Source organism: Leucopleurus acutus (genome assembly GCF_964270905.1).
Source record: "Leucopleurus acutus genome assembly, chromosome: 1".
Lineage (NCBI taxonomy): Eukaryota > Metazoa > Chordata > Mammalia > Artiodactyla > Delphinidae > Leucopleurus > Leucopleurus acutus.
In genome coordinates, this window is record NC_139142.1 from 84,597,407 (window position 1) to 84,622,259 (window position 24,853).

Consider the following 24,853-nt stretch of genomic DNA (forward strand, 5'->3'; position numbering starts at 1 on the left):
TGGGGAGTAGAAAAGGGGTCTAAGCCGAATGGTTACAAGGAAATTGCAAGGAAGTCAAAGGGCCAAAGAACTGAAATCTGGAGAAACTGTAGTTCTGAAGACCCAGGTGAAGAGAGAAGCTCAGAACTTCCAGAAGAGTTAGAGGGAAAAGGCCTTAAGAGGACCAGTAGCTGAGGGGCAACTTCAGGGTGGCCGGGAGGAGGATGAAGGCTTGCAGAGGCTGCCCAGCCTTCCCTTGTCCCGCGTCAGGGTTTCAAGCTCCAGCACCTTTCATTGTCAGCAGCAGTTTCATGGGATGATGGTGGTGTGGTGTCTGGTGCCTTCTGACCAGGCCATGCGTCTTAGGCTGGGGCCATTGGTTTGTCCTTGGTGCTGTGAATGGACTTGGGGCTGTCCTCAGAGTGGGGGCCTCTTAGAGACTCCCAGCTCTGAGGTGTCCATGACACCGGTGAGGACGAAGACCAGAAGGTCCTCTAGGACAGGACAGAGAGTGAAGCTGAGAGCCTGAACTCTGGAGCCAGACTACCTGAGCTGTAAGCTGCAGGCAGACTGTCTCTGGGACTTGGACAAGTTACTTAAGGCCTCTGTGCTTCAGTTTTCCCATCTGTACATGTGAGGCCATATGGTGGTTGTGAGGATTAAATGAATTAATACGTGTGAAGTGCTTGGCACACAGTAGGTGACGTGTGAGTGTTTGCTAAGACTGTTGTGTGATTGTTACTGTTATTCCTCTCCTACCCCCTCCCCACACCAGGCACAGGAGACAGAGGAGTTCCTGGATCCAGCTCCTGCAGCCAACCAAGGACCCAGAAGAAGGGGGCGCTGGGCTCAGCCAGGCGTGGAGCTGAGTGTTCGCTCCATGCTGGACCTGCGGCAGCTGGAGGCGCTGGCCCCAACTCCTCGGGGCCCTAGCCAGGACTCTCCGGCTGTGAGCCCTTCCGGTCCTGGGAAGCATGGTCGGCAGGCCCCTGAGACCTCACATGCTAGCCAGGTGAGCCCGCTTTCTCCCAGCGAACTAGAGATCTCCAAGCAGCTTTAGCCAGCCTTGTGCCAGCAGCTGGGGCCTGAGCATTGGTCCAGCTGTGCTTGCTCTGCCTCTGCGGGACGTGGGTAACCTGAGCTGCAAAGTCAGGTGGGGCTGGCTAGGCTGTGCGGTACGGTGCTTGGGGCGCAGAAGCAAAGGGTAGCCTTTGTCCTGGGCTGGGTTCCTTGGAGGGCTCATGATATGAAGTGGTGGCTGGAGGTTGGCAGCCCAGAGTGCTAATGTAGTTCTTCCAGAAGCTCAAGAACACTAGTTGGAACCCAGCCTGGCTTTTCGGTGTCTGTCCTCAGAGTCGGAGCTTCCCCCAGAATTGGTGCCCACTGGATCCTTGCCCACCTCCACCTCCTCTCCCAGACCCTCACTCACGTCAGCAACCCCAGTGATGTTTCCAGAATGTGTGTTTCCCTTTGTGTGTTTCCAGAATGAAAAGCGCCCCCGGCCTCAGGCTTCCCAACCCTGTTCCTGCCCCCACATTATCCGATTGTTGTCCCAAGATGAAGGGGTCTTTGCCCAAGAACTGGAGCCTGCACCCATCGAAGACGGTATTGTCTACCCGGAGCCGAGCGACAGCCCCACCCTGGATACCAGGCAAGGGTCCTGCAGACTTCTGGGGCCATGCACCACCCGCCTCTTCTTCCCTTCCCTCCGAGGGTTCTGTATTTGGGTGGGGGGCTGGCCCCAGGCACTCAGGGCTTGCCCACCACTGCCTCATCCCCAGTCCTGCTCACGGGTGGGGCAGAAGGAAGGCAGGGGTCCAGTGGGGCTGCTGCTCACCATTGCTCACTGCCTCCTCTTTCCCCTCTTGGCCTTTCCGGCAGTGAGTTCCAGGTGCAGGCACCAGCCCGAGGGAGCCTGGGAAGAGTGTACGCCGGCAGCAGGGGCTCAGAGAAGCACAGCCCTGATAGTGCCTGCTCCGTGGACTTCAGCAGCAGTCGCCTTTCCAGCCCTGAGCATCCCAATGAAGGTGAGGCTGCAGCCCTGAGGGAGGGCCGGGACCACGCGGGTCAGTGGACTGAGGTGGGAGTGGAGGCTCTGGCGACAGAGGGTTGCAGCGTGATGCTTCTCTCCCCCTCCCCCACATCCAGACTCCGAGAGCACGGAGCCCCTGAGTGTGGATGGCATTTCCTCAGACCTTGAAGAGCCAGCCGAGGGTGATGAGGAAGAGGAGGAAGAGGAGGGAGGCACTGGCCCCTACGGGGTGCAGGAAGGCAGCCCCCATACCCCGGACCAGGAGCAGTTTCTAAAACAGCACTTTGAGACTCTGGCCAATGGGGCTGCTCCAGGTGTGGTCACATTGGTCACCGCAATCTACCCTTCTTTCCCCTTGCCCCGCTGAGGGTCCAAGGGCAGGCCATGCCCGGGGGCTGCCTTCTAGGGGAGGCAGAGTCTGGGCAAGAGCTTGCTTCAGCCCCTGATTTCTGTCACCCTGGCAGGGGGCCCAGTCCGGGTACCAGAGCGGACAGAGTCTCGGAGCATCTCCTCACGATTCCTGTTGCAAGTGCAGAGCCCCGCACTCAGGTACTGTCCCCACAGCAGCTCACTTTCCTACAAGGAGCTCTAGCTCTCCTAACCTCGCAGTGCTCCCAATAGGGTCAGCCCTGCGCCTGGGGCAGCCTGCAGCCCTCTTCTCTCCAAGGCTCTGTCTTCCATGCCCAGCAGCATTGTGCACTCCAAGTTTTGGGACAGCTGTCCTGGCTGGCTTTGTGCCCACCCTTCTCTCCTAGTGCCTCGTTAGTGCTGTGAGAGCTTCTCCCCGTCTTGGCAGGGAGGAGCCCTGAGCCTCCTCTGGGCCTTCTTCCACATTTCCTCCCTAGGGAACCATCCCCATCTTCCTCAAGCCTGGCAATGACATCGAGGCCAGCCCAGGTGCCGCAGGCTTCTGGCGAGCAGCTGAGAGGCAGTGGTGCCAATCCTCCAGGAGCACCCCCGGAGGCGGGGCCTTCCCTCGGGAACCCTGGCCCCCAGCAGGCAGCCCCTGTGCTGTTGCCACGACGCCGTCTCAACCGGGACAGTAGCTGGGCCCCCAAGAGAGTGGCCACAGCCAGCGCCTCAGGTGGACTCCAGAAAGCCCAGTCGGTGCAGAGTCTAGTGCCACAGGGTGAGGAGCCTGGGGGGCTCAGCTCTAGGTGTGGGGAGCGTGGAGCCCGTGGGCGTGCTAGAGGAAGGTGGCCTCACGTGGCCCTGATGTGTCACTGTGCTTGCCAGTGGGAGCCCCTTAGTGGGTATGTGCAGGGCACAGCAGCTCCTGGAGAGTTGAGCCTTAGCACCCGGGACGCCGTCCTCACCACCTGACCTGTGTATGTCTCTGTCTCCCCTGCAGATGAGGCCCCTCCACCAGGCCCGTTGCTCTTACAGGAGATGGAGGCCCAGGGGCGCCTGTGCTCCCTGCCCCAAGCTGACAGCCGTCTGTCTCAGCCCCACTCCTACCGGAACCCCACCACCAGTTCCATGGCCAAGATATCCCGCAGCATCTCTGTTGGGGAGAACCTGGGCCTGGCTGCCGAACCTCAAGCTCCTGCCCCCATCCGAGTCTCGCCACTCAGCAAGCTGGCCCTACCCAGCCGGGCTCACCTGGTCCTGGATATCCCAAAGCCACTGCCTGATCGCCCTACGCTGGCCACATTCTCACCTGCTACCAAGGGCCAGGCCCCTGGTGAGGCAGAACAGCCTGGCCCCCCAGTGGGCCTAGCGAAGGCTCACAGTACATCTGAGAGACGGGCCTGTTTGGGGGAGGGTGCCACTCCCAAGCCTAGGACCGAGGGCCAGGCTCAGCCTGGGCCCAACAGTCCCCGTGCCCAGCAGCTGCCGGTCAGCATCCTCCTCCGAGGCCCTGAGAGCCTGCAGTCCCCACCCCCTGAGAAGGCTCCCAGCCCTGTGGAACGCACCAGGCCGGGGGCAGCCCAGAGCCGGGACTCAGGTGTGCACAGCTCCCAGCTCTCATCTCCTGCCCCGTCCTCTCTCTCCCCTGTCTGTTGGCCAGTCTCTGGCTCCATCCCCTTTCTGTGCAACCAGCCTCTGGCGTATTTCGTCCTGTTTGCTCCTGTTTCGGTCCATTAAGTCACACCCCTGGTGGTGAGACACTCCTGCCGACCTTCATGATCTCCCTGTGACCCACTTGCCCCTTCAGTGCCTTCCGGCCCCTGGGACTGGAGCTGGAGCTGGCCCTTTCCTCTGGACCTTGTTTCCTGGGTGGTGTTGGGAGGGTGTCGGGAAGGAAGGAGGCAAGAGGAAGGGACTGAGGGCGTGCGATGCTGGGTGGGGTGGGGGTAGGCCTCTCTTCCTCTGAGTGACCCCTGGGTGGGGAGGCCTGAAGGAGCAGCTTTGCTGGGTCTTACTGAGCTGTCTGTCCCTCCCAGAACCAGCCGTGAGCCTGGAGCAGTGCGAACAGCTTGTGGCAGAGCTCCAGGGCAGTGTGCGCCAGGCCGTGCAGCTCTACCACTTGGTACGTGTTGGGTACCCCCCGGCGGGAAGACAGAGCAGGTCAGGAGTGCTAGCTGAGTATCTGGAACATAATGATAAGGCTCTTCCACCGATGGGTGGGTGGAGCAACTAGGAACATTCTGAGTAGGTGAGTGGGTTAGAAGCCAGGCCAGGCCTCGTGAACTGAGCACGTATGGGTCATTTCTGGCTAACAGCTGGAGACATCCTCAGACAGGAGGGTGAGGTGTAGAGAGCCCACATGTCTTAGTTTGCTTAGGACCATGCAGCCTGTGCCTGTTGTCCAAGTATAATTATTAATAGTATCCCTTTTCATATTCAGAACTGACTTGGCCACCCTAAACATAGGGGACAGTCCAGCAGGGGCCAAGATTTGAAAGAGGAGTTGCTAACAAGATGTAGATGGTGCCAGACCTGACAGTCACCCCCAGGGTCTGCCTCCGTCCCCTAGCCTCGGGTCATACTTGCTGGTCTTGGAGTGTGCAACTCGCAGCCACACCTAGCAGGGCATGCAGTCCCTTCTTTGGGGCAGGCTGGACACCGGCAGGGCCCCTCCCTTTTCTATATCCATTGACAGTCCCCTCCACTGTTCCTCCACCTCACTTCCGGGGTCCTGTTGCAGGTGGCCAGCTGCAAGACACCCTCAGCAGAGCAAAGTCGCATCACCCAGCTCCTCAGAAACACCTTCTCCTCCGTGCGGCAGGAGCTAGAGGCCCTGGCCGGGGCCGTGTTGTCCAGCCCAGGCGGGAGCCCTGGGGCTGCGGGCGCCGAGCAGACACAGGCCCTGCTGGAGCAATACTCAGAGCTGCTGCTTCGAGCCGTGGAGCGGCGCATGGAACGCAGACTCTGAGTTCCAGAAGCCTGTCCCAAGTGAATGCTCCCTCGATTCCAAACTGCAGCCCCTCCTCCACTCACCAAAACCTGTGGTGTTGCTTGGAGTGGATAGCAGGGATCAGTGCTCAGAGGGGAAGCAGCTTTCCCAGCTGTTCCTCATGGGGTCCCTGTATTTATTAATTTATTTCCCTGACTGTTGCCTCACTTTCTTGGAACTCCTGCCTCCACAGCCCCTCCAGTGGCTCACGCAGGGGTAGGTCTTGGGCCTTTGTCATCTTGGTGCTGTGAGGAGTAGGAGGGCAGCCTTCCTCATCTGGGGGAAATCGGGAAAGGCTGGCCCTCCCTTCTGAGAAGCCATTTGAAATTACTGCAGGGATCAGCTCCCTGGGGTGGAGCACACACAGGGTATTCAGTGGGGTAGAGGTGAGAGGTGATCTGGTATCCATGCCCTTTAGCCAACAACGGAGCTTCACCTCTACCTCCACTCCCCCCCCCGCCCCCCCCCCGCCCCCTGCCCAATCCAATACCAGCTGCACTCCCCTGGCTGCCAGAGCAGGGGTTGTTTTCCCCACTTGCTGGCAGTTCAGAAAGGCAGAGCCCTCTGGCCCTCTGGAGCACTCCCAGCCATCAGGAGGCTTGAGTTGATATCAAGGCCCGAGCCGCCACATTCCACTCCCGTTCCCCCTCCAAGAGAGCCCTAGCACGTCTCTTCCTGTGCCCCCTCTCTCCTGGCCGGAACTGTGGAGCCAGCTGTGGGACGTTGCTGCAGGACAGTAAAGCCCTCTGCTGGGCAAACATGAAGCCCTGGCCTCCTTCCCTCAGCCCCTTGGCCTTCCCTGTCCTCCAGCCCTGGTCCCCAGTAGGCTCCTGGAGCCGAGGCCACCTTCTCCCTGCATCCTGAGTGATGCTCAGTCAGAAGTCTGTGTTGGAACTTCCCTCATAGTTTACAGGGCGCTGGCCCACCTTCTAAGGACCTTGGCCACAGGTGAAATCTAAACATACACATACACACACACATACACACACACACACACACACATTGAGTGTTCATTGGTAGGGCACTTGGCTGGCTGATGGGTACCTGGTTTTCTCTCACATCCCACCCTAGCTTCACCAACCCGGCTCTTATCACAGAACATGAAAAGGGAAGGAACACACTGAGCCTGAAATCTGGATTCTTAGTGTCCACAGCCTAGCTGATGTGAGATGGCCTCAAAGGCAGTGCTGGCACCCAGGGGTACTGGGTGCTGGAGGTTGAAGAGAGGGAGGCACATGGGACTGCAGCAGGGGCCAAGAGACACACTGGAAAGGTGGCAGGTGGGACAGGTAAGTGGCAGAGGTCAGGGGATAGATTAGAATTAGAAGGGCAGTTTTAGGGGTGAGGGGAAGGAGCTAGGGCACAGTGGGCAAGTAGAGTAGGACCAAGTAGTGAAGCAGTTGTTGAAGAGTTGGGGTGAAGAACATGTGTCTCTAGGCCCTACTGCTTCCTCTGCCTCAGGTAAGTCAGGGCAGCTCTACCACAGCTCCAGGCCACAGAAGTCCATTTCTGCATGGGCTCTGCTGGCTCTGTAGGCGGAGGCTTAGCAAGAAATTAGATTCTGAAGGGTGTGCAGCTCTGTTTGCATCAGTCACCTGAACAGGGGAAACCTATTTCACCCTCACTCTTCTCTACTACCACCACCTGCTTGGCCAACGTGCAAAGAAAGCCTGGCCCAAGAACTCTCACAGCTGAGAGTGGGCCCCGGGAGGGCTGCAGCTGCCCTTGTCAGAGTTAGAAATCCACTCCCACCGTACCCCTAACCCGCACACCAGCCGCAGTCCACCGCAAATGGGGTTCAGGCCTGGCCCTCTGGGCTGGGTTCTTGGCCATCCTCAGCCAGTCTGTCCCTCATGAGGAAAAGGCGCTACACTGCTGCCAAGGTTTGTGAGAAGGTGGCCGCCCTTCCCCTACCCCCAGCCCAGCGTGCGGGGTGGGGGGTCTCGTGGCCGGCGCCCGCCCCCTTCTGCATGTCTGAGGCCACCGGCGACTGCCGCCACCGGCGACTGCCGCCCCCGTTCAGATCTGCCCTGACCCGGTTTTGAAAGCCCCTTATTTATAACTTTTATACTTTGTCCAGGCCATGGCGCTTCCCTCCTCCCCAGGTCTCACAGGGCAGAGGCTGTTTTTAACATGTCCGTTTGTACTGATGTATGAACTCGTCAATAAACACAATCATTTGCTAACCCTGGGTTGCCAGCGAGTCGGGCGGGCGAGAGGAGGCGCGGCTTCTCGCCGAGTGGATACAAAATCTGTGGTCGCCTGGGGGTGTATGGGGGTGGGCAGTTGGAAGCTGCGGACTTCAGCTGCAGTGTGTGGGAGGACGAGGCGTGGGGGAGGGCTGGGAGCCCGGGCTTGAGGCCGCAGGGAAGGGCGGGGCCCCGGGCCCGGGGCGAGGTCTTAAGGAGAGAGGGAGGGAGGGGCGGTGGCGGCGTCATCATGGCGGACGCGGCTTTGGACGCCGTGCGAAGAGAGTTACGGGAGTTCCCGGCTGCGGCAAGGGGTGAGTGGGGTGGCTCGTCGACCGCAGAGCAACTACAAGATGCGGGAGGGGCCCTGGGCTTGCCGAGAACCGGGTCGCGGATCCGGGTGCGCCCTGGTTCTTCCTGGGCTACTGGCACCAGAGTGCACCGTGTTTCATTTCCTCAAGGGGTGCGGAACTTCGTGCACGTGACTGGTAGCCGGCCCCTCTCTGATCGTGCCTGTCGCAGCCCCGTTCCCCAGCCCCCTGGGTGGGCCCTCAGCTCCCCTCCTTCCGTGTTCCCGCACTTTCGTGGCTTCTTGGGGTGACTCTTCACATTATTCCCAAGACCCGGCCCAGTCTTTACTCTGGTGGCGTTCTGTGTTTCCCACCGTCAGCCGGCACCGAATACTTGGGGCATTCTGTTGTTGCCCTTCCCGCCCTTCCCTGTTGTGAAATCTTTAAGGTTTCTCCCTCTCTGAACCCCTGCTGGATCGCTTCCTTCAGGAAAAGACTCCTCCAAGCTGCGAGCACTGCAGAGCTTTGGGAGAACTGGAGGCAGCTGTACTGGAGATCCCTGGCTCTTTCCCTGCTTGGTTTTGTTTGTTTTTTTTTTTTTTTTGCGCTACGCGGGCCTCTCACTGTTGTGGCCTCGCCCGTTGAGGAGCACAGGCTCCGGACGCGCAGGCTCAGCGGCCATGGCTCACGGGCCCAGCCGCTCCGCGGCATGTGGGATCCTCCCGGACCGGGGCGCGAACCCGTGTCCCCTGCATCGGCAGGCAGACTCTCAACCACTGCGCCACTAGGGAAGCCCCCCTGCTTGGTTTTTATTTTTCTCTCTTATTCTCTTCCTTTTTTTCTTTCTATTTTTAAGCAGTATCTTATCACTGAATAGTGACATGGGCACATGGTTTAAAAAACAGCAGACTCGGGGCTTCCCTGGTGGCGCGGTGGTTGAGAGTCCGCCTGCCGATGCGGGGGACGCGGGTTTGTGCCCCGGTCCGGGAAGTTCCCACATGCCGCGGAGCGGCTGGGCCCGTGAGCCATGGCCGCTGAGCCTGCGCGTCCAGAGCCTGTTGCTCCGCAACGGGAGAGGCCACAGCAGTGAGAGGCCCGCATACCGCAAAAAAACAAAACAAAACAAAAAAATAAAACCCCAGCAGACTCAACACAATGTAAAGTAAGCTTCCCTACCATTCCAGGCTCCAGTATGCATCCTTCCAGAAATACTCTGTTAATATCTACACACAAACCTATGACTGTTATATCTCCCTTTTTATGCAAATGGTAGCTTGTTAAGCGCACTCTTCTGTACTGTGTATCTTGAAAATCGTTCCATATCACTTTACTTCAGTCTTCTTCAGTCTTTTCCACCTCTGCTGTGTACTAATGCTGTAATTTATTTAGTCAGCCCACTATTGGTAGGCATTTAGGCCATTTCCAGTCTATTGTTTTCAATACTGCAACCAATACTTTAAACGAATGTTTAACCAATACTTAGTAAGCTTTTCAGTGTGCCAGGCTCCATGCAGTATGTTTAGGATACATCAGCGAACAAAACAAATCTCTACCCTTGTAGAGCTTACATTCTAAGTCAGGAGACAATTAACCATAGGCACACTAGATGAGTAAATTACACAGTAGAAAAAATTGGGTTAGAAGGTAAGTGCTTTGGGGTAAAAAAGTAAAGCAGAATGAGGAGGCTCGGGATGTGGGGTGGAGGGCAGGTTACAGGCTGAAATGAGAAGGTCAGGGTAGGCCTCTTCGATGAGGCGACATCTGAGCACTGGCTTGAAGAAGGAGGGGAGCAGGGGAGCCGAGCAGACCTCTGAGAGACAAGAGCTTTCCAGGAGAGGGCACGTGGGTCAGATGCCCTATGGTGGCAGTGTGCCGGGTGTGTTCAGGGATCAGTGAGGAGGCTGGTGTGCCTGGAGCAGAGCCTTTGTGCACATGTGTGTTTTTGTTGGTTAAATTCCTAGCAGAAGAATTGTTGGACCAGAGGAATTGTTTGGATCCTTTTTGAAATTCTCACTTGGAAGCCCCAGGAGGGAATAGTGGCCATTCTCTAAAGGAAATCTATTAAAGGGTGAAAGAGTAAAACTGAAATAATTACAGAAAGTACAAAGGGTTAAAAAAAAAAAAGAAAGAAAAGGCAGTGTCCACTTATTTTAAGACTCCTAGTAAGAATACCAGGGAGATTTATTGAGCCCCACCGGGTGACTGCTTAGATGGGCTGGCATGACTGGGAAGGCCCTTTGGCAGGTTCCTTGCCCTCGCTCCCTTATCTACCTGGCACGTTCCATCTTGCCTCTTGAGCCAGTGAAGGAAGCATACTTCCTTTTCAGTTTTCCGGGATCCACCAGGGTCTTCCCACTCAGTTTCAATTTTTGATCTAAAGGCATTTCACTTTCCAGCTGATGGCAAGGCCCAGATGACCGGCGTGGAGACGCGGTCATGAGAGAGAGCGTGACCTCGGAGGTGGAAATGAGTGCAGTGGCTATTGGGATAGGATGTAGTAACCACCCACTGAGGACCAAGACATTCAGGCTAGACCGCAAGGATGAAAATAACACAGCAAAGCCGATGCCCTGTATAAAAGCCAGGAGGAAGGCATTCCAGTGTGAGTGAGCAGCAGGAACGTTTGGCACCACCTGAGTAGAGTGTGTGCTGACGGGCAGGCACCAGACAGGAGGAAACCAGCCTGGAAAAGTAGGTTGGGCCTCATCACAGGAGTGTCTTGAATGTGTGTGCCAAGGCTGACTGTATTTTGTAAGGAGCAGTGGTAAGCCATCAAAGGACTTTTTACTAGAGGTGTGACAAGATGAGATTGTATTTTAGGAAGATGACTGGGCCAGGGTGGGGGATGCTTTGAGAAGGAGTGGAATTAAGCCAAGGAAACCAGTTAGTTCACTGCAGCAATCATCCAGCCAGGAGATTTTGGAGACTTAATTCAACCATTAAGCAAATATTTACTGAGCACCTACTGTGTGCTAGGTCCTGGGGGGGGGGTACATCAGTGAATAAGAAGCATCCCTGCCCTCATGGAGCATACATTCTAGCAAGAGAGATCGATAAACAAATGGAATAAGTAAAATATATAGTGTTAGATAGTGAGAAATGATAAAAATAAGAAGGGAAGGGGTATAAAGATTGTTGGGGGCAGGTTACAATATTAAAAAGGGTGGCCAGAGAGGGAAGCCTCATCAAAGTGACATTTGAGGACCCAAATGAGCTAACTTTGAATGTGATTACCAGCAGAGGAAAGGGGTGTGTGTGGCTTGAGAGACATAGGTGGTAGAATCAACAGGACTTAGAGGTAATCAGTAGGATACCAGGAATGAGAAGAAAGAGTCGAAAAGAAGAGATTTGGGGGCTTCCCTGGTGGTGCAGTGGTTAAGAATCCGCCTGCCAATGCAGGGGACACGGGTTTGAGCCCTGGTCCAGGAAGATCCCACATGCCTCAGAGCAGCTAAGCCCGTGCACCACAACTACTGAGCCTGCGCTACTGAGCCCGCAAGCCACAACTACTGAAGCCTGCGCGCCTAGAGCCCGTGTCCTGCAACAAGAGAAGCCACCGGGATGAGAAGCCTGCGCACCGCAACAAAGAGTAGTTCCCACTCACTGCAACTAGAGAAAGCCCGAGCGTAGCAACGAAGACCCAACGCAGCCAAATATAAATTAAATAAGTAAATAAGAAGAGATTTTTGTTAAGGGTGACACAGGGCCACTATTGACCTCTGCACAGGTGGCGTACCACACGATCTGCCCAAATACACATGGCAGCCCTGGGTGTCTGAGGATGGTGATGCTGTTCGGTAAGACCAGAAGACAGTTCAGCCCTTACTTTTCTTCCGATGGTTTTGTGTGGCAGCCTGTCTCTCCAGTTAGGTTGTAAGCTTCTTGAGATGATGCTCGAATCATCCCTTAATACCTCCACGATGGCCCAGCCAAGTCCTCAGCACATTTTAGGTGCTCTTCAGAACCTTGGCCCACCCATTACAAGCGTTGGCCTTGGGGCCTCAGCTCTACTCATTCTGGAGCTCCCGACACTGCCTCCATGGCTGCCTTTCCTAATGGATGCCAGGAGGTTGGCCACTCCAGAGTAGGAAAGCCAGGGGTTCACTGTGCAGGGCCGGATGTGGCCCCCTGGAGGGTTTGGGTTGTGTGCTGAGCAGCAGCCCGTGGCCCTGTGCACTCTTAGGGCCCATCCTGGTGTGTTTATGGGTGTTTCACACTTTCTCCTTTTAATTTCCCTCCTCATTCTTCTATTCCTGGTTGTCCAGGGTCCCTTGGTCACCTATAGGCATTGCCTGGTGACACAGTGAACTGCCCAGAGAGGGCATCTCTTATGCAGGCCGTGGGGCAGCAACTGGGTACTGTTGGCCTCAACCCCCTTCCCCTGCCTCTTTCTCTCAGAGCTCAGCGTGCCTCCTGCTGTGCCCTACCTGGACAAGCCCCCGGGTCCACTCCACTTCTACCGTGACTGGGTCTGCCCCAACAGGCCCTGCATCATCCGAAATGCCCTGCAGCACTGGCCAGCCCTCCAGAAGTGGTCCCTCCCCTACCTCAGGTGGGGGCTGCCCTGGGTGCAGAGTGTGGGCGGTGCCTTGGGGCATCTGGGCTTGGACTGAATGTCCATTCCTCTAGAGCCACGGCGGGCTCCGCGGAGGTGAGTGTGGCGGTGACCCCAGATGGTTACGCGGATGCCGTGCGAGGGGACCGGTTTGTGATGCCTGCCGAGCGCCGCCTGCCCCTGAGCTGTGTGCTGGACGTGCTGGAGGGCCGAGCACAACACCCTGGGGTCCTCTACGTGCAGAAGCAGTGCTCCAACCTCCTCACCGAGCTGCCCCAGCTGTTGCCTGATCTGGAGCCCCACGTGCCCTGGGCCTCTGAGGCGCTGGGTGAGTGGAGGTGGGGCCCGGGCAGGGAAGAAGTGGGAAGGTGGGAGCCAGCCCCGCTTGCCGTGCCTCTCCCCTTGCTGATGACGGCCCACACTCCTGGCCCTACGGGGTCAGCTCCCTCGGCCTTGACTTCATTTCGATGAACTACTGAAGATGGCTGCCCTTCCTTCTCCAGGGGACAGAGGCCCCTCACCATGCTCATCCACCTCTGCCCCTTCTCCCTGCCGTTTTCCTGGGGCCCCTCTGCTCCCCGCCCAGGTCCTGGCCCAGCATCACTGTGTGGTGGTAGTTCCCAGCCTGGCCTCTCCTAACTCGCCCTCTTTCCTCTGACCCACAGGAAAGATGCCTGATGCTGTGAACTTCTGGCTGGGGGAGGCAGCTGCAGTGACATCATGTAGGTGTTGGGAATACAAAGGTGGGGAGGAGGTTGTGGGGAGGGAAGGCGAGGCGGAGAGTGGAAGGCTGGCCTGCAGGGAAGTCAGACTGATTGATCTCTAAGATTTCTCCTGGGATTCTGGGGCTCAGGCATAACAGAGGGCCTTCCCCAGCAGCTCACGTGGGCGAAGGTGCCCGCGGCATTGGACGCGGGGGACCCTGTTTCTTGTAGGTCCCTAGAAAGCACTGAAGGCCAGCTAAGTCAGGGGTAGACTCAGAAGAACCCTGTTTGTGTGAATTCCCCTCCTGGTGAGTGTCAAGTCCCTGGCAGGCAGAGATCTGAGATGCCTGAATGCCTGCCAGACTCCTCTCCTTGGCATCCCCCGAGCCTCCTCTGACTTTGCGTGCTCTTCTGTCACACTGTAAGCTGTCTTGGGGTGCAGGGCCCCAAGTGCGAGTGTCTGCCCCCTCCTAACCCTGCCCACTGGGCCCTCTGTGTCGGCAGTGCATAAGGACCACTATGAGAACCTCTACTGTGTGGTCTTGGGAGAGAAACACTTCCTGCTGCATCCACCCAGCGACCGGCCCTTCATCCCCTATGGTAGGGGATGCAGCCTGGAGGGGCCGGGGAGCAGGTGTGGCCCAAAGTAGAGGGAGGGCAGTGGGTAGCCCTGGGCGGGCTGGACCCCAGGCCTGAGGTGTGGACACAGCGTCTCCGCTGCACTAGGACTCCTGGCCCTCTTGCCCCTGCACCCAGGGAACAAGTGGGAGTGGTGGGCAAGCTCCAGGCTCTTTGAGGGTGCCCATAACTTTCTCCCTCTGGCTTCAGAGCTGTACACACCGGCAACCTACCAGCTAACCGAAGAGGGCTCATTCAAGATGGTGGATGAAGAGGCCATGGAGAAGGTGTCTGCTTTGTTCCTGGGCCCCGGGAGCGGGGAGGCAAGGAACCTGGGCTCTGAGGAACAGGCACAAAAGAGATGGGGAGGTGGTGCTTTGCTCTGGAGAATCCCTACGTCTGGGCCTCCCGGTGCCAAGCAGGGCAGGGCCCATGGTGTTTACCTCCAGGGACAGAGCTGGAGGGCCTGGGGGCTTTGGGCCTACTCCCTGGAATCTGCTGTGTTCCCAGGTGCCTTGGATCCCACTGGACCCCTTGGCTCCAGATCTGGCCGAGTACCCCAGTTACAGTCAGGCCCGGGCCCTTCACTGCACCGTGCAGACTGGCGAGATGCTCTATCTGCCCGCCCTGTGGTTCCACCACGTCCAGCAGTCCCATGGCTGCATGGCCGGTGAGGGGCTGCCCAGCTCCGGGGGGTGGGTGTGGGGAAGCTTAGATTAGAAGGGGAACCCTCGTGCTCCGGTCTCCATTCTCTCCACAGTGAATTTCTGGTACGACATGGAGTATGACCTCAAGTACAGTTACTTCCAGCTGCTCGACTCCCTCACTAAGGCCTCAGGCCTCAACTGACCGAGCCCTGGTGAACATCGCCAAGGATGACTTACGGAAAAGGCCATGCCCCTCCTGAGCCAGTCACCTCGAGAGGCAATCTGGAGTCAGAGGTGCTGGCTGCTGGCCCAGCTGGGCTTAGGGTCAGCTTCAGAGGATTGGGAGGACCAGGAGGCGCCAGGCAGGTCTGGGTGTGGTCTCCCAGGCAGCTGGCGCACAGGTGAGGCAGCAGCCTGTTCTGGAAGAGGAGTGGGGTTCAGGTGCGGCACCGCCTCTCACCAGCGCCGTGACCTTGGGCGAGTTACTGCCTCACAGCCTCAGTGTGCTGTCTGTAAAACAGAGATAACGATCGTTCCTACCTCATGGCGTGTTGGGGCTGGTATCTGTAAGGATGGCACTGGTCTGGCGCAGAGGAAGCGTTCAATAAAAGGCGGCTATGATTCACGTATGTGCTAAGGCTCCCTCATGGTTGCCTTCTGTGGTCTGGTGAGGGCTGGAAGGTTCAGGTAAACATTTCAGGGTGACCCTGCTTGGGGGTGAGGGCTGGGTCCAGGCCGGGGCCTGAGGAGATCTCTGCAGCCGAGACCTCTCTGTCCCCGGCCGCTGTCACAGCCTCTCTGGGGCAAGCAGGCCGACCTCAGCCTTGTTGTCACTCTGTGGCACGGAGCTCGTTGACGGAGAGCTTGTAAAGCTCTCGCTAGCTTCGCTCTGGCCTTGTTTGCTCTCCACCTTCAGCTCCACGGCAGCTGGTGGGGTCTTGTTCCCTAAGGGTTGCCCTTGTTTCCCTCACAGCAGGCACAGATAGGAGGGGACAGAAACCCCTGTCCCTCGTGGGTCTCTACACTCGCTGTCCCCACCCCACCCCCTTGCCCCAACCTGGCCCTGGGGACGGAAGAGCCCCCTTCCCTGGCTGCCACCCAGCACCCAGCTCCAAGGTGGAGGCAGCCCGGCACGTGGCGTCGAAGGGCTGTTTCACAGAACAAGCCACAGCCCTGCCGGCTCACGCTGGGGCCCAGGGCGCTCCCCTCAGGTTGGCCAAGCACTTCAGTGAAGACCGGGCGGTTCTGTCACATTGGCACCAGGAGGCTGTGGAAGGCCCTGGGGCTGGGGACGCGGCTCGCGGGTTTGCTGCCGCTCTGGGGCCCGCTCCCTGCCTTCCAGACCTCAGCAGCCCCTTCAGCCGCAACCCCAGCCAGACCCCCACGGCCTCTTGCTCAGCCGCTGATGGCAAGCTCTCCTGGGGGCCCCTCCTCGAGGTCCAGGCAGGGAGAGCAGGGCTGTGGGGCCCAGCGGGCGGTGGCTGGAGAGGATGGGTCTGTGGGGGTGCTGAGCCCTCATCACGAGGGTGTCAGTGGCTCTGTGTGGGCTTAAGGTGTCTCATCTCCTGGACGGGCGGTTGGTCCGGGAGTGGGTGTGGGGCTTGGGTGGAGCTGAAGCGGTGGGCAGGAACCAGGGAGGAGCTCGAGGCCTCCTGGGACATCCCTGGCTCTCGGTGAGAAAGCTGACAGTCCTCAGTCCTGCAGGTGCTGCCCGCCATTCCTTCCTCCCGAGGACTCTCTGCCTCATGGCTCTGGTAAGACCTGCTAGGGCACTGGTCCCTGCGGGGTCTGGTTAATGCTGTTTCTTGAGGGAGCTATGGGCTTCTCCAGCTGTTTGCCGGCCTTGGACAGGGCTAGGGAGCAGAAGCCAGGGAAAAGGCAGGGTCTTGGGAAGCAGGATCATTCTGTGTTTTTCCTGCCCTAGAAATGGGCTCTAGGCAGAGCTCCCTGGCACCATGGATTTGGGCCCTGAGAACTCAGGCTCCCAGCTGCCGTCCTGGGGCCCCAGAGGAAGTGGCCGCTCCTGTGTTCTTTCTCAGTTGCTTAGGGCATGATGGGTGAGCTTTTCCAGCTTTGCCCCTGGACTCCGTTCCATCAGGGCCCTTCTATCCACACCCCCTTTGCTGCCCAGGGGTCCCCTCTGCCACCCAAGACCAGCCTCAAGGCTGCTTAGTAAAGGGGAGCCAGGGTTGTGGGGTGGAAAGAGTAAGGAAGCAGGTAGGTGTGGGAGTGGAGAGCACAAGTCGAGCTAGCCTGCTCCAATCCTGGCCCTGGGTCTTGTGCAAGCAACTACTTAGCCTTTCTGTGCCTCTGTTTCCTTGTGGGGTTGGTCATAATAAGTAGTCCTCATGCATAGGGTGGTTGTATGATTAAATCGAGTTAATCTACATGAAGCCCTTGGACCAGAACCGGTGCAGCATGTTGTGTAAGTGTAGGCAGGCGTCATCAGGAGATACCACAGCCACCTTTCGGCTCAGGACTCTGGTGGGTGGAGGACAGGCCTGTGGCTGGGCAGGGCTGGTCCTTTTGGTTCAGGACTAGGCCTCAAGGTGTCACCCCAGCCTCCCCTTTGGGCCCATCAGCCTGTAGTAAGCCTGTTTCTCTCTCTCTCCTCTGCAGGCAAAGGTGCCTGGGACCTGCTTGCTCACCATTCATGTCCTGCAGGCCCGTGACCTGCCCTCCAAGGACCTATGTGAGTGCTGGGCCCAGAGAGGGCAGTGGTTCTGCAGCTGGCTTCAGAGGGGGGCAGGACAGTGGGAGGAGATGCAAGTAGGGCTGGGCGTGCGGCGGGTCCCAGAGAGGGTGCTGGGAGGAGGTAGTGGATGGAACGTCGAGGTCAGGCCTGCACCTCCTGCCTCCCGACCCAACCCCATTCCCTGGGTCTCTAGGTCTCCTGGGGCTGCCTGTGATGGAAGGACGTGGGCTCTGGGCAGCTGGGCTGGGAAGGGCTCTTGGCCAGCACCAGGCGCTCCTTCTTCCTTCCCACAGTGACCCCCTCTGACTGCTACGTGACTCTGTGGCTGCCCTCGGCCTCCAGCCACCAGCTCCAGACGCGCGTGGTCAAGAACAGCAGAAACCCCATCTGGAATCAGAGCTTTCATTTCCGAATCCACACCCAGCTCAAGGTGGGCAGGCATCAGCCTGGCCCTGCTCCCTGACCCACCCCAGTCCCACCCCTTCTTCCTGCAGCCCCCTTACTCTGTTCCCCTTTCAGAACATCGTGCAGTTCAAAGTCTTTGACCAGGACCTTCTGACCAAGGATGACCCTCTGTTGTTGGTGCTGTTTGACGTGGGGACTTTGCGGGCTGGGGAGTCCCGGCGTGAGAGCTTCTCACTGAACCCTCAGGCAAGGCTGTGTGCAGGCAGCAGAGGGCTTCAGCTGTGGGGAGGGGATGCTTTGGAGGGTGGCCAGGTACATGGCTTTCTTCTCCAGTGAGTGGTCCAGGCTTCCCTGGCATCCCAGAGGCCTCTGTCAGCGAGGAGCTGCTGTCCACCAAAGAGCGGTCCTGTCCCCAACCCTCTGTCTTGTCCCCTGAGCCAAGGGCAGCTTTCTTGGAGCAGTCCAGGGAAGGTGGACAGTGGCTCTCCTCACCACTGGGGCCGCAGCTGCCCAGGTGTCTGGGTTGGGACCTACACACACACGTGCTCCTCACCGTCTCTAACTTGCTTCTTTCTCTCTACAGGGCAAGGAGCAGCTGGAGGTTGAATTTCGGCTGCAGAATCTGTAAGTCGGGCCATGGGGCAGTTCCCGGGTGGGAGTGATTCCTTCTGGGAAGGAGAGAGCCCAGCGCACCCAGAGCTGACACCCTTCCCTGGGAGGCATCAGGGGTGGAGGAGGAAAGCCCAGACCTCCTTGGGGGATGGGAGCCTGGATTCTCGGTAAGGGTCACTGGGGGCTCTTGCCAGGACCGACTGTGCTGAGCGCCTCGTCAGTAATGGCATCCTGGTGGTGAGTCTGGAACCCCTCCCTCGTGCCCTGTGCTCACCCTTCTCCCTGGGCCTGAAGCTTGGGCCCACCACGGGGGTCGGGTAGCGCTGTTGCTGGGGGCGGGAGCGGCTGGGATTTTAGTTCCAGAGGCTACAACCCCAAGCAAATGTTTGGTGACTCAGGGCCAAGGTGAGAAGGTGCTGAGGAGCAAGAACCAGGGTGTCGGGAGGGTGGCATCTCCAGCAGGGGAGGGGCTCGGGTCTGAGGGGCTCTCTTAATGACCTAGGCCCGGGAGCTCTCCTGCTTGTGTGTTCGACTGGAGAAGGCCGGGGGCCAGCAGGGTGAGTCCCCGAACCACTGGGATAGCTGCCGTCTCTCAGCCCTTGTCTTCCCCTTTCTAAGGGGACCCTGGAGGGAACCTTGCACTAGCTGCCCCCAGCTCTCAGCCAGGAGCAGGAGTGAGGGGACGAATCCATGCTGGGGCTTTTCCCTTTAGTCCTCAGAGGGGCTGTGGTGGGACCCCATCTCCCAGCCTAGGTCTGAGCCAGACCTCCATCTCAGTGGGCGTGGGGGGGGGGTGCCCCGTCCCCCAGGCCCCTTAGGCAAGACAGGGGCCTCTGTGGGCTGAGATCCCATTCCCAGCCTCTCTGCCCTGGTTCCTCTTTCCAGGGTCGGAGGACAGAGTTCAGCTCGTGGTTCCCGGGTCCTGTGAGGGTCCGCAGGAGGCCTCCGTGGGCGCCAGCTCCTTCCGCTTCCATTGGCCGGCCTGCTGGGAGCAGGAGCTGAGTGTTCACCTGCAGGTAGTGGGACGTCCCGGGCGCTGAGGCCCGCAGAGCCCTCCACCCTGCTTGCCTTGGCACCTCCTGCCAGCCTGTTCCTCTGCTCACCCCGAGCCCCCTCCCCATCACTCCCTGGCAGTGTCAGGCATCCTGGGAAGTGTGGGGTTGACCTCAGCCTCCTGTCCCCCTTCCGGCTACTTCTCTGTCACTCCCGGGGCAATTGGTGAGGCTTTGCTGGAATGGAAGGGTGGAGATTCTTAGGTCCTCTTCATCCTTCCTGCAGGATGAGCCCCAAGAGCAGCTGAAGGTGCCTCTGAGGGCACTGCCCTCTGACCAGGTGGTGAGACGTGTCTTCCCTACATCCCAGGTACTGGTCACCCAGAGGAAGAAAGCCAGATGTGCACGGGTGGGGTGGGCCCAGGCCCCAGGCCTTGAAGGGCTGGCCTGCTGCTCTAGCGGCTTCTGTCCTTGGGCCAGGCCGTGGACAAATGCCAGGCCAGGCTCTGGGGAGAGGGGTCCTCTGAGCATCCGTGTCTTCAGGCCTGAGGCCTGGCCCCTGTGGAGATGGCTGGGGCCCAAGGGAGCATGGGGCTGTCATGGGATGTGGCTAGGCTGGGTTGAAGGAAACGGGGTGTCCCATCTTTGTGACTGGAGGCTTCGTGGTTTTCAGGAGCCCCTGATGAAGGTGGAGCTGAAAAAAGAAGAAGGGTGAGAGGCCGGCTGGGCACTGGGAAAGGTCACGGGGGACAGCAGCGGGCACTCAGCCTGGAGGAATGAGCAGGCATGGGGCGGCCCCTAGCAGGCTCGGCCACCGTGAATCCTCTCTGAGATGCTCAGTGGTTTGCTCCCAGGGTGGGGCCTGAGGTGCTGGAGCCTTGGCAGATGAAGGCTCTTCCTGTTAACTTTTTACATGCATTCCTGGTTCAGTCAGAGGGGTGTGTGTCTAGCCCAGTGCCTGGCACTTGGGAGGCCCTTGATAAATGTTTGGCTGGAAAAGCAGATGGAAGGTGGAACAGTGGTTAGAGGCACAGAGGGGGCAAGGAAACCAAGAGGAGTGCAGTCGCGCCCCTTCGGGGCCTCAGTTAACCCTCAGGAGATGGGAGGAGCTGCCTACACTGGCCCTGCACATGCCTGGGGGGCTAGCTCCCCACCATGAAGAGGCGGGAGCACCATTCCTGTCCCCTTTAGAGTCATTTTTGGGTGAGGGAGGGAGGGAGGGAGGCTGAGAGGAGGAAGTGGATCGATGGCGTTGGGTCCCCCCCCTGGAGCCTCTTCAGTCACCGCTTTCCTGGTCCTGTGAATCCGCTGTGCTGCTTCCCCAAGGGTGTCCCCGCCAGGGTCTGGGTTCACCTTCTCCCCCTCACGTCCACACATCACACGTCAATGAGGACACAGGAGCTGGGGCGAGGGTTGGGGAGAGGAGAGGAGAGGAGAGGAGAGGAGGGTGGCGGCTGGCTTCCCGGGGCAGGCAGGCTGGCCCGCTTCTCTTTCTCCGATGAGGCCAGGAGCTGCCTCATGGTCCCTTCTTTCCCACCCAGACCGAGAGAGCTGGCAGTGCGGCTGGACTGTGGGCCCTGTGCCGAGGAGCGGGCCTTCCTGAGCAGGAGGAAGCAGGTGGTGGCCAAGGCCCTGAAGCAGGCCCTGCAGCTGGATGGAGACCTGCAGGAGGATGAGGTCTGGGGACTGCGCTGGATTGGGTGGGCGTCCTCGGGTTCAGTGCTGGATGCTGGGACTGGTTGTGCCCCAACCAGACTAGAACTGGTGCCGAGCCAGCCTTGGACCCTGCTCTGCTTCCCTCTCCCTTGCTGTTGTCAGGAGCTTGATCACCTCAGATGCAGAGCGGTGCATGAGGCCTGGGGCATCTCCTAGGGATTCCACCTCTCCTAGAAAGAGGGAGAGAGGTGGCCCTGGGGCTTCAAGAAAGCAATCACCAGACTCCTTAGGGGCTAGAGGTGAGGAGATGAGGCTTGGAACTTGTCCATTTCTCTTGGAGTTCTGAAAAACCAGACAAGCCTGACCCTTGCAAGGCTAGGTCTTCTGACTAGACCTTCCTCAGCAGACCTGACTAGAACTGGTCCCAAGCGCCCTGATCAGATCTTGACTAGCCTTAGCTGTGGGTGAGCTGAGTGGGCACTTGGCTTGCTACCTCTTCCACCTGTGGCTTGGCCTTCCCCTTCCCTAAGGCCTCTCCAAGCCTGGCTGTTCTCTCTTCCAGATCCCAGTGGTAGCTGTTGCGGCCACTGGTGGTGGGACCCGGGCCATGACTTCCCTGTATGGGCAGCTGGCGGGCCTGAAGGAGCTGGGCCTCTTGGACTGCATCTCCTACATCACAGGGGCCTCGGGCTCTACCTGGTGAGCTCGAGTGTAGGAGCCCTGGGGGGGCTAGTTGGGCTGTGATAGGAGGGTGTGGTGGTAAGGCTCTCTCAGACTCCACCGGCCTCTCTGACCAAACTGGAAGGGGTGGGAGAATGCACGTGCCAGGGAGAAAGGTGCTCAAGGGGACCCTGGAAGGTGTCTTTTGGGCCGGCAGAAGAGAGAGCCCAAGGCATGTGATGGGGGTCCTTGAGTGACAATCCCCCTGCCTTTGGCTTTTCCCAGGGCTTTGGCCAACCTCTATGAGGACCCAGAGTGGTCTCAGAAGGACCTGGCAGGGCCCATCGAGTCACTGAAGACGCAGGTGACCAAGAGCAAGCTGGGCGTGGTGGCCCCCAGCCAGCTGTGGCGGTACCAGCAGGAGCTGGCTGAGCGTGCACACCTGGGCCACCCGCCCTGCTTCACCACCCTGTGGGCCCTCATCAACGAGGCGCTGTTGCATGACGAGGTGTGGGGAGGGGGGCAGCCAAAGCCAGGGCGAGGTCCAGAGATGGGGAGCGGCCCTGGGCCACAGGGGCTGGGAAAGGTGCCAAGAAGCCCTGGCTTTCTCACCCTACCTTCCCTCAGCCTCACGACCACAAACTCTCAGACCAGCGGGAGGCCCTGAGCCGTGGCCAGAACCCTCTGCCCATCTACTGTGCTCTCAACACCAAAGAACGGAACCTGACTACTTTTGAATTTGGGGGTGAGTAGCTCCAGAACCGTGACCTGTGTTCTCACAGTTGTTGGGGTGACGGGTAGCCAGGCCTGTGTGTGAAGGTGGGTGTTAACACACCCCCTCTTCTGGGCCAGGTCCCGTGCTTTCCAGAGCCTGTCATCCTATCTGAGTCACTCAGGCTTTGGGATGGGGGCAAGGGCCGTGGGTGCCACGCTCAGGGCGCCAGCCACAAGGCTGAGCCTCCTGGTCATGAGGCTGCCCGACGCGGGGCCCCGTGGTGAGGCTGTGTGGCTCTTCACAGAGTGGTGTGAGTTCTCCCCCTATGAGGTCGGCTTTCCCAAGTACGGCGCCTTCATCCCCTCTGAGCTCTTCGGCTCCGAGTTCTTCATGGGGCGCCTGATAAAGCGGCTTCCTGAGTCCCGCATCTGCTTCCTGGAAGGTGAGTGGGTCTGGGAGGTGGGAGAAGCTAGGGGCCTGGGCGCGGTGGTGGGCTCGACTGTCCCAGCTCCGTCACTGAGACGTTTCCTGGTCCCAGATGGGCTGTGGGGAAGGGTCTGGGTGTGGTGAGGTGGGGGACTCTCTCCCACTCGGATCTCCTCCTCAGGCATCTGGAGCAACGTGTACGCAGCCAGCCTCCAGGACAGCTTGTATTGGTCCTCCGAGCCCAGCCAGTTCTGGGACCGCTGGGCACAGGCTCAGGCCAGCCTGGGTAGGCGCCCGGGCTCTTCCCCGGGAAGGATGGGAGAGGCAGCCAGTGGGGCTGTATTTGGGGAGCGTGGGGTGGCTCTCCCCTCCATTGTGAGTCCACAGAGGCTGGAATAAAGGGTCCCCGTTTCCCCCGTCCTTGACTGCAGATAAGGAGCAGGTCCCCCTTCTGAATATACAAGAGCCTCCCACGGTGACCAGCAGGATAGCTGAGTTCTTCACCGACCTTCTGACACGGCGTCCACTTGCCCAGGCCACCCACAATTTCCTCCGTGGCCTCTCTTTCCACAAGGACTATTTCCAGCATCCTCACTTCTCTGCCTGGAAAGGTATTGCTTTTCTCCCCGGCTCCCAGCTCCCCAAACTCTTCCCATGGCCACCTGAGCCTTGGGTCCCTGGTCCAGACATCTGCACTGTCCAGTCCCTGGGCCCCAATTTGTTTGAGTTCAGTTCTCTGCCTGGCTTGGAGCGGGGGCCCCTTTTCCTCTCCTTACGTTGGGGTCAGGGCCCATCTGTGGAGCCTCGGGAGTTGAGATGCTGCCTTGGCAGGAGAGGGCAGGAGCCGGATGGCAGAGCCTGCTTCTGAAGCAGCAAGGAGCTGGCATTAGGCTGGAGGGCTGGTGCCTTCAGCACCCGTGACAGCTGCTCTCCACCCGGTTTCCCCCGCCCACCTTTCCAGCCACCAACCTGGATGGCCTCCCCAGCCAGCTGACACCTGCAGAACCCTTCCTTTGCCTGTTGGATGTTGGCTACTTAGTCAACACCAGCTGCCCACCCCTCCTGCGGCCCACACGGGACGTGGACCTCATCCTGTCGCTGGATTACAACCTCCATGGAGCCTTTCAGGTGGGCATCGGGCAGGCTTGGTGGGGGGCAGTGCCAGGCCTGGCCTCAGCTGGCCCGACATTCCTGACTCTGGAGAGATCCGCTTTGGAGTCTGGTTTCTGGGACAGCTTCCCTGAGGGGCCGTGATAGCGACGCTGTGAATGAAAGGCTGTGGATTCTGTGAACTCCCCCAGGGGCACTTACTCTGCTCAGGAAGTTGGCGTGATGGGAAGCTGGCAGTGTTTTAAAATGTATTTTATTTTAAACGTACCTGCACCCTGTTTGGTCCTGAACCCCTGGACTCCTTGCTTTGAGTTTCTGTGCTGGTCCCGGGAAGGATTTTGTCTCCCAGTTGCAGGACCTGGGAGTTGTTAGCAGCCCGGCTCCGTTGACACCAAAGGGGCTGCCATAGAAGGGCTGCCAGGTTTAGAACATTGCCCAAGCCTGGCCTGTTGGGTCCACTAGCGTCTGGCTTGGCATCTGGGCGCTCAGTCCCGCGTCTTAGCAGACCTCCACGTTCAGTCAGTCCAGCGTGGAGGACACTGGGAGCCCATGGGCCCATCCCGCTGATGCCTCTTCTGCGCACCCTGCAGCAGCTGCAGATCCTGGATCGGTTCTGCCAGGAGCAGGGCATCCCATTCCCGTCCATCTCACCCAGCCCCGAGGAGCAGCGCCAGCCCCGGGAGTGCCACCTCTTCTCGGACCCTGCCCGCCCTGACGCCCCTGCTGTGCTGCACTTCCCGCTGGTCAACGCCTCCTTCCGGGAGTACTCAGCCCCAGGTGAGCCACCATCCTCTGGAGCCCTCCTCTATCCTCCACCCAGGTGACCCCAAACCCGCCCTCCATCCCCAGTGAGGTTGCCTCCCATGGCCGGCCTGCACTCTCTCCACAGGGGTCCGGCGGACGGCCGAGGCGCAGGAGGCCGGGGAGGTGAACCTGTCTTCATCCGACTCCCCCTACCACTACTTGAAGGTGACTTACAGCCGGGAGGACATGGACAAGCTGCTCCGCCTGACGCATTACAACATCTGCAACAACCAGGAGCAGCTGCTGGAGGCCCTGCGTGAGGCCGTGCGGCGGCGCAGGCAGCGCCGGGCCGAGTGATGGGCGGGAGGATGCCACGCCCCAGCCCCACGGCCCCTGACTTTTTCAGGCTCCCTTCTTGGCCGCCTTGCTGCTCCGGTTGCACCAAGTTCAGAGCCTCTGGCAGTTTGGACGGCCCTGTTGTGGT

General features: G+C 59.2%; 2 protein-coding genes across 7 annotated transcripts in view; both read left to right on the top strand.

Moving 5' to 3' along the window:
* MAPKBP1 (mitogen-activated protein kinase binding protein 1) overlaps window positions 1-5,330 on the top strand; it is a gene marked incomplete at both ends in the record, with an annotated part of 48,954 nt that extends 43,624 nt beyond the window's left edge. For 2 of the 5 annotated variants that reach the window (XM_082853021.1, XM_082853020.1), the window contains 9 exons: window positions 755-991; window positions 1,464-1,630; window positions 1,861-2,006; window positions 2,128-2,325; window positions 2,476-2,560; window positions 2,857-3,140; window positions 3,363-3,959; window positions 4,399-4,484; window positions 5,103-5,330. In XM_082853021.1, the coding sequence (XP_082709147.1) occupies window positions 755-991; window positions 1,464-1,630; window positions 1,861-2,006; window positions 2,128-2,325; window positions 2,476-2,560; window positions 2,857-3,140; window positions 3,363-3,959; window positions 4,399-4,484; window positions 5,103-5,330 (2,028 nt within the window). Of the gene's footprint in view, window positions 1-754; window positions 992-1,463; window positions 1,631-1,860; window positions 2,007-2,127; window positions 2,326-2,475; window positions 2,561-2,856; window positions 3,195-3,362; window positions 3,960-4,398; window positions 4,485-5,102 lie in introns of all 5 variants that reach the window. The other 3 variants (XM_082853019.1, XM_082853018.1, XM_082853022.1) reach the window with 2 other exon arrangements.
* A 2,460-nt stretch (window positions 5,331-7,790) lies between these two features.
* LOC309962162 (cytosolic phospholipase A2 beta-like) lies at window positions 7,791-24,742 on the top strand (the record flags this gene model as incomplete). Of its 2 annotated transcripts, XM_082839791.1 has the most annotated exons (25): window positions 7,791-7,854; window positions 12,229-12,382; window positions 12,460-12,713; window positions 13,051-13,107; window positions 13,594-13,689; window positions 13,918-13,994; window positions 16,974-17,046; window positions 17,343-17,479; window positions 17,569-17,700; window positions 18,038-18,078; window positions 18,261-18,303; window positions 18,569-18,623; window positions 18,952-19,082; window positions 19,345-19,428; window positions 19,732-19,769; window positions 20,600-20,735; window positions 21,277-21,413; window positions 21,660-21,882; window positions 22,002-22,119; window positions 22,394-22,531; window positions 22,697-22,801; window positions 22,947-23,126; window positions 23,477-23,643; window positions 24,216-24,402; window positions 24,515-24,742. In XM_082839791.1, 25 exons carry the CDS (start codon window positions 7,791-7,793, stop codon window positions 24,724-24,726), a joined length of 3,039 nt encoding a protein of 1,012 aa, XP_082695917.1. In that variant the 3' UTR covers window positions 24,727-24,742. The 2 variants fall into 2 exon arrangements, 1 of the variants encoding a protein (XP_082695917.1); XR_014326222.1 differs by lacking the exons at window positions 16,974-17,046; window positions 17,343-17,479; window positions 17,569-17,700; ... (14 more) ...; window positions 24,216-24,402; window positions 24,515-24,742 and adding exons at window positions 14,218-14,377; window positions 14,468-14,755; window positions 14,878-15,095.
* Between the last annotated feature and the right edge of the window lie 111 nt (window positions 24,743-24,853).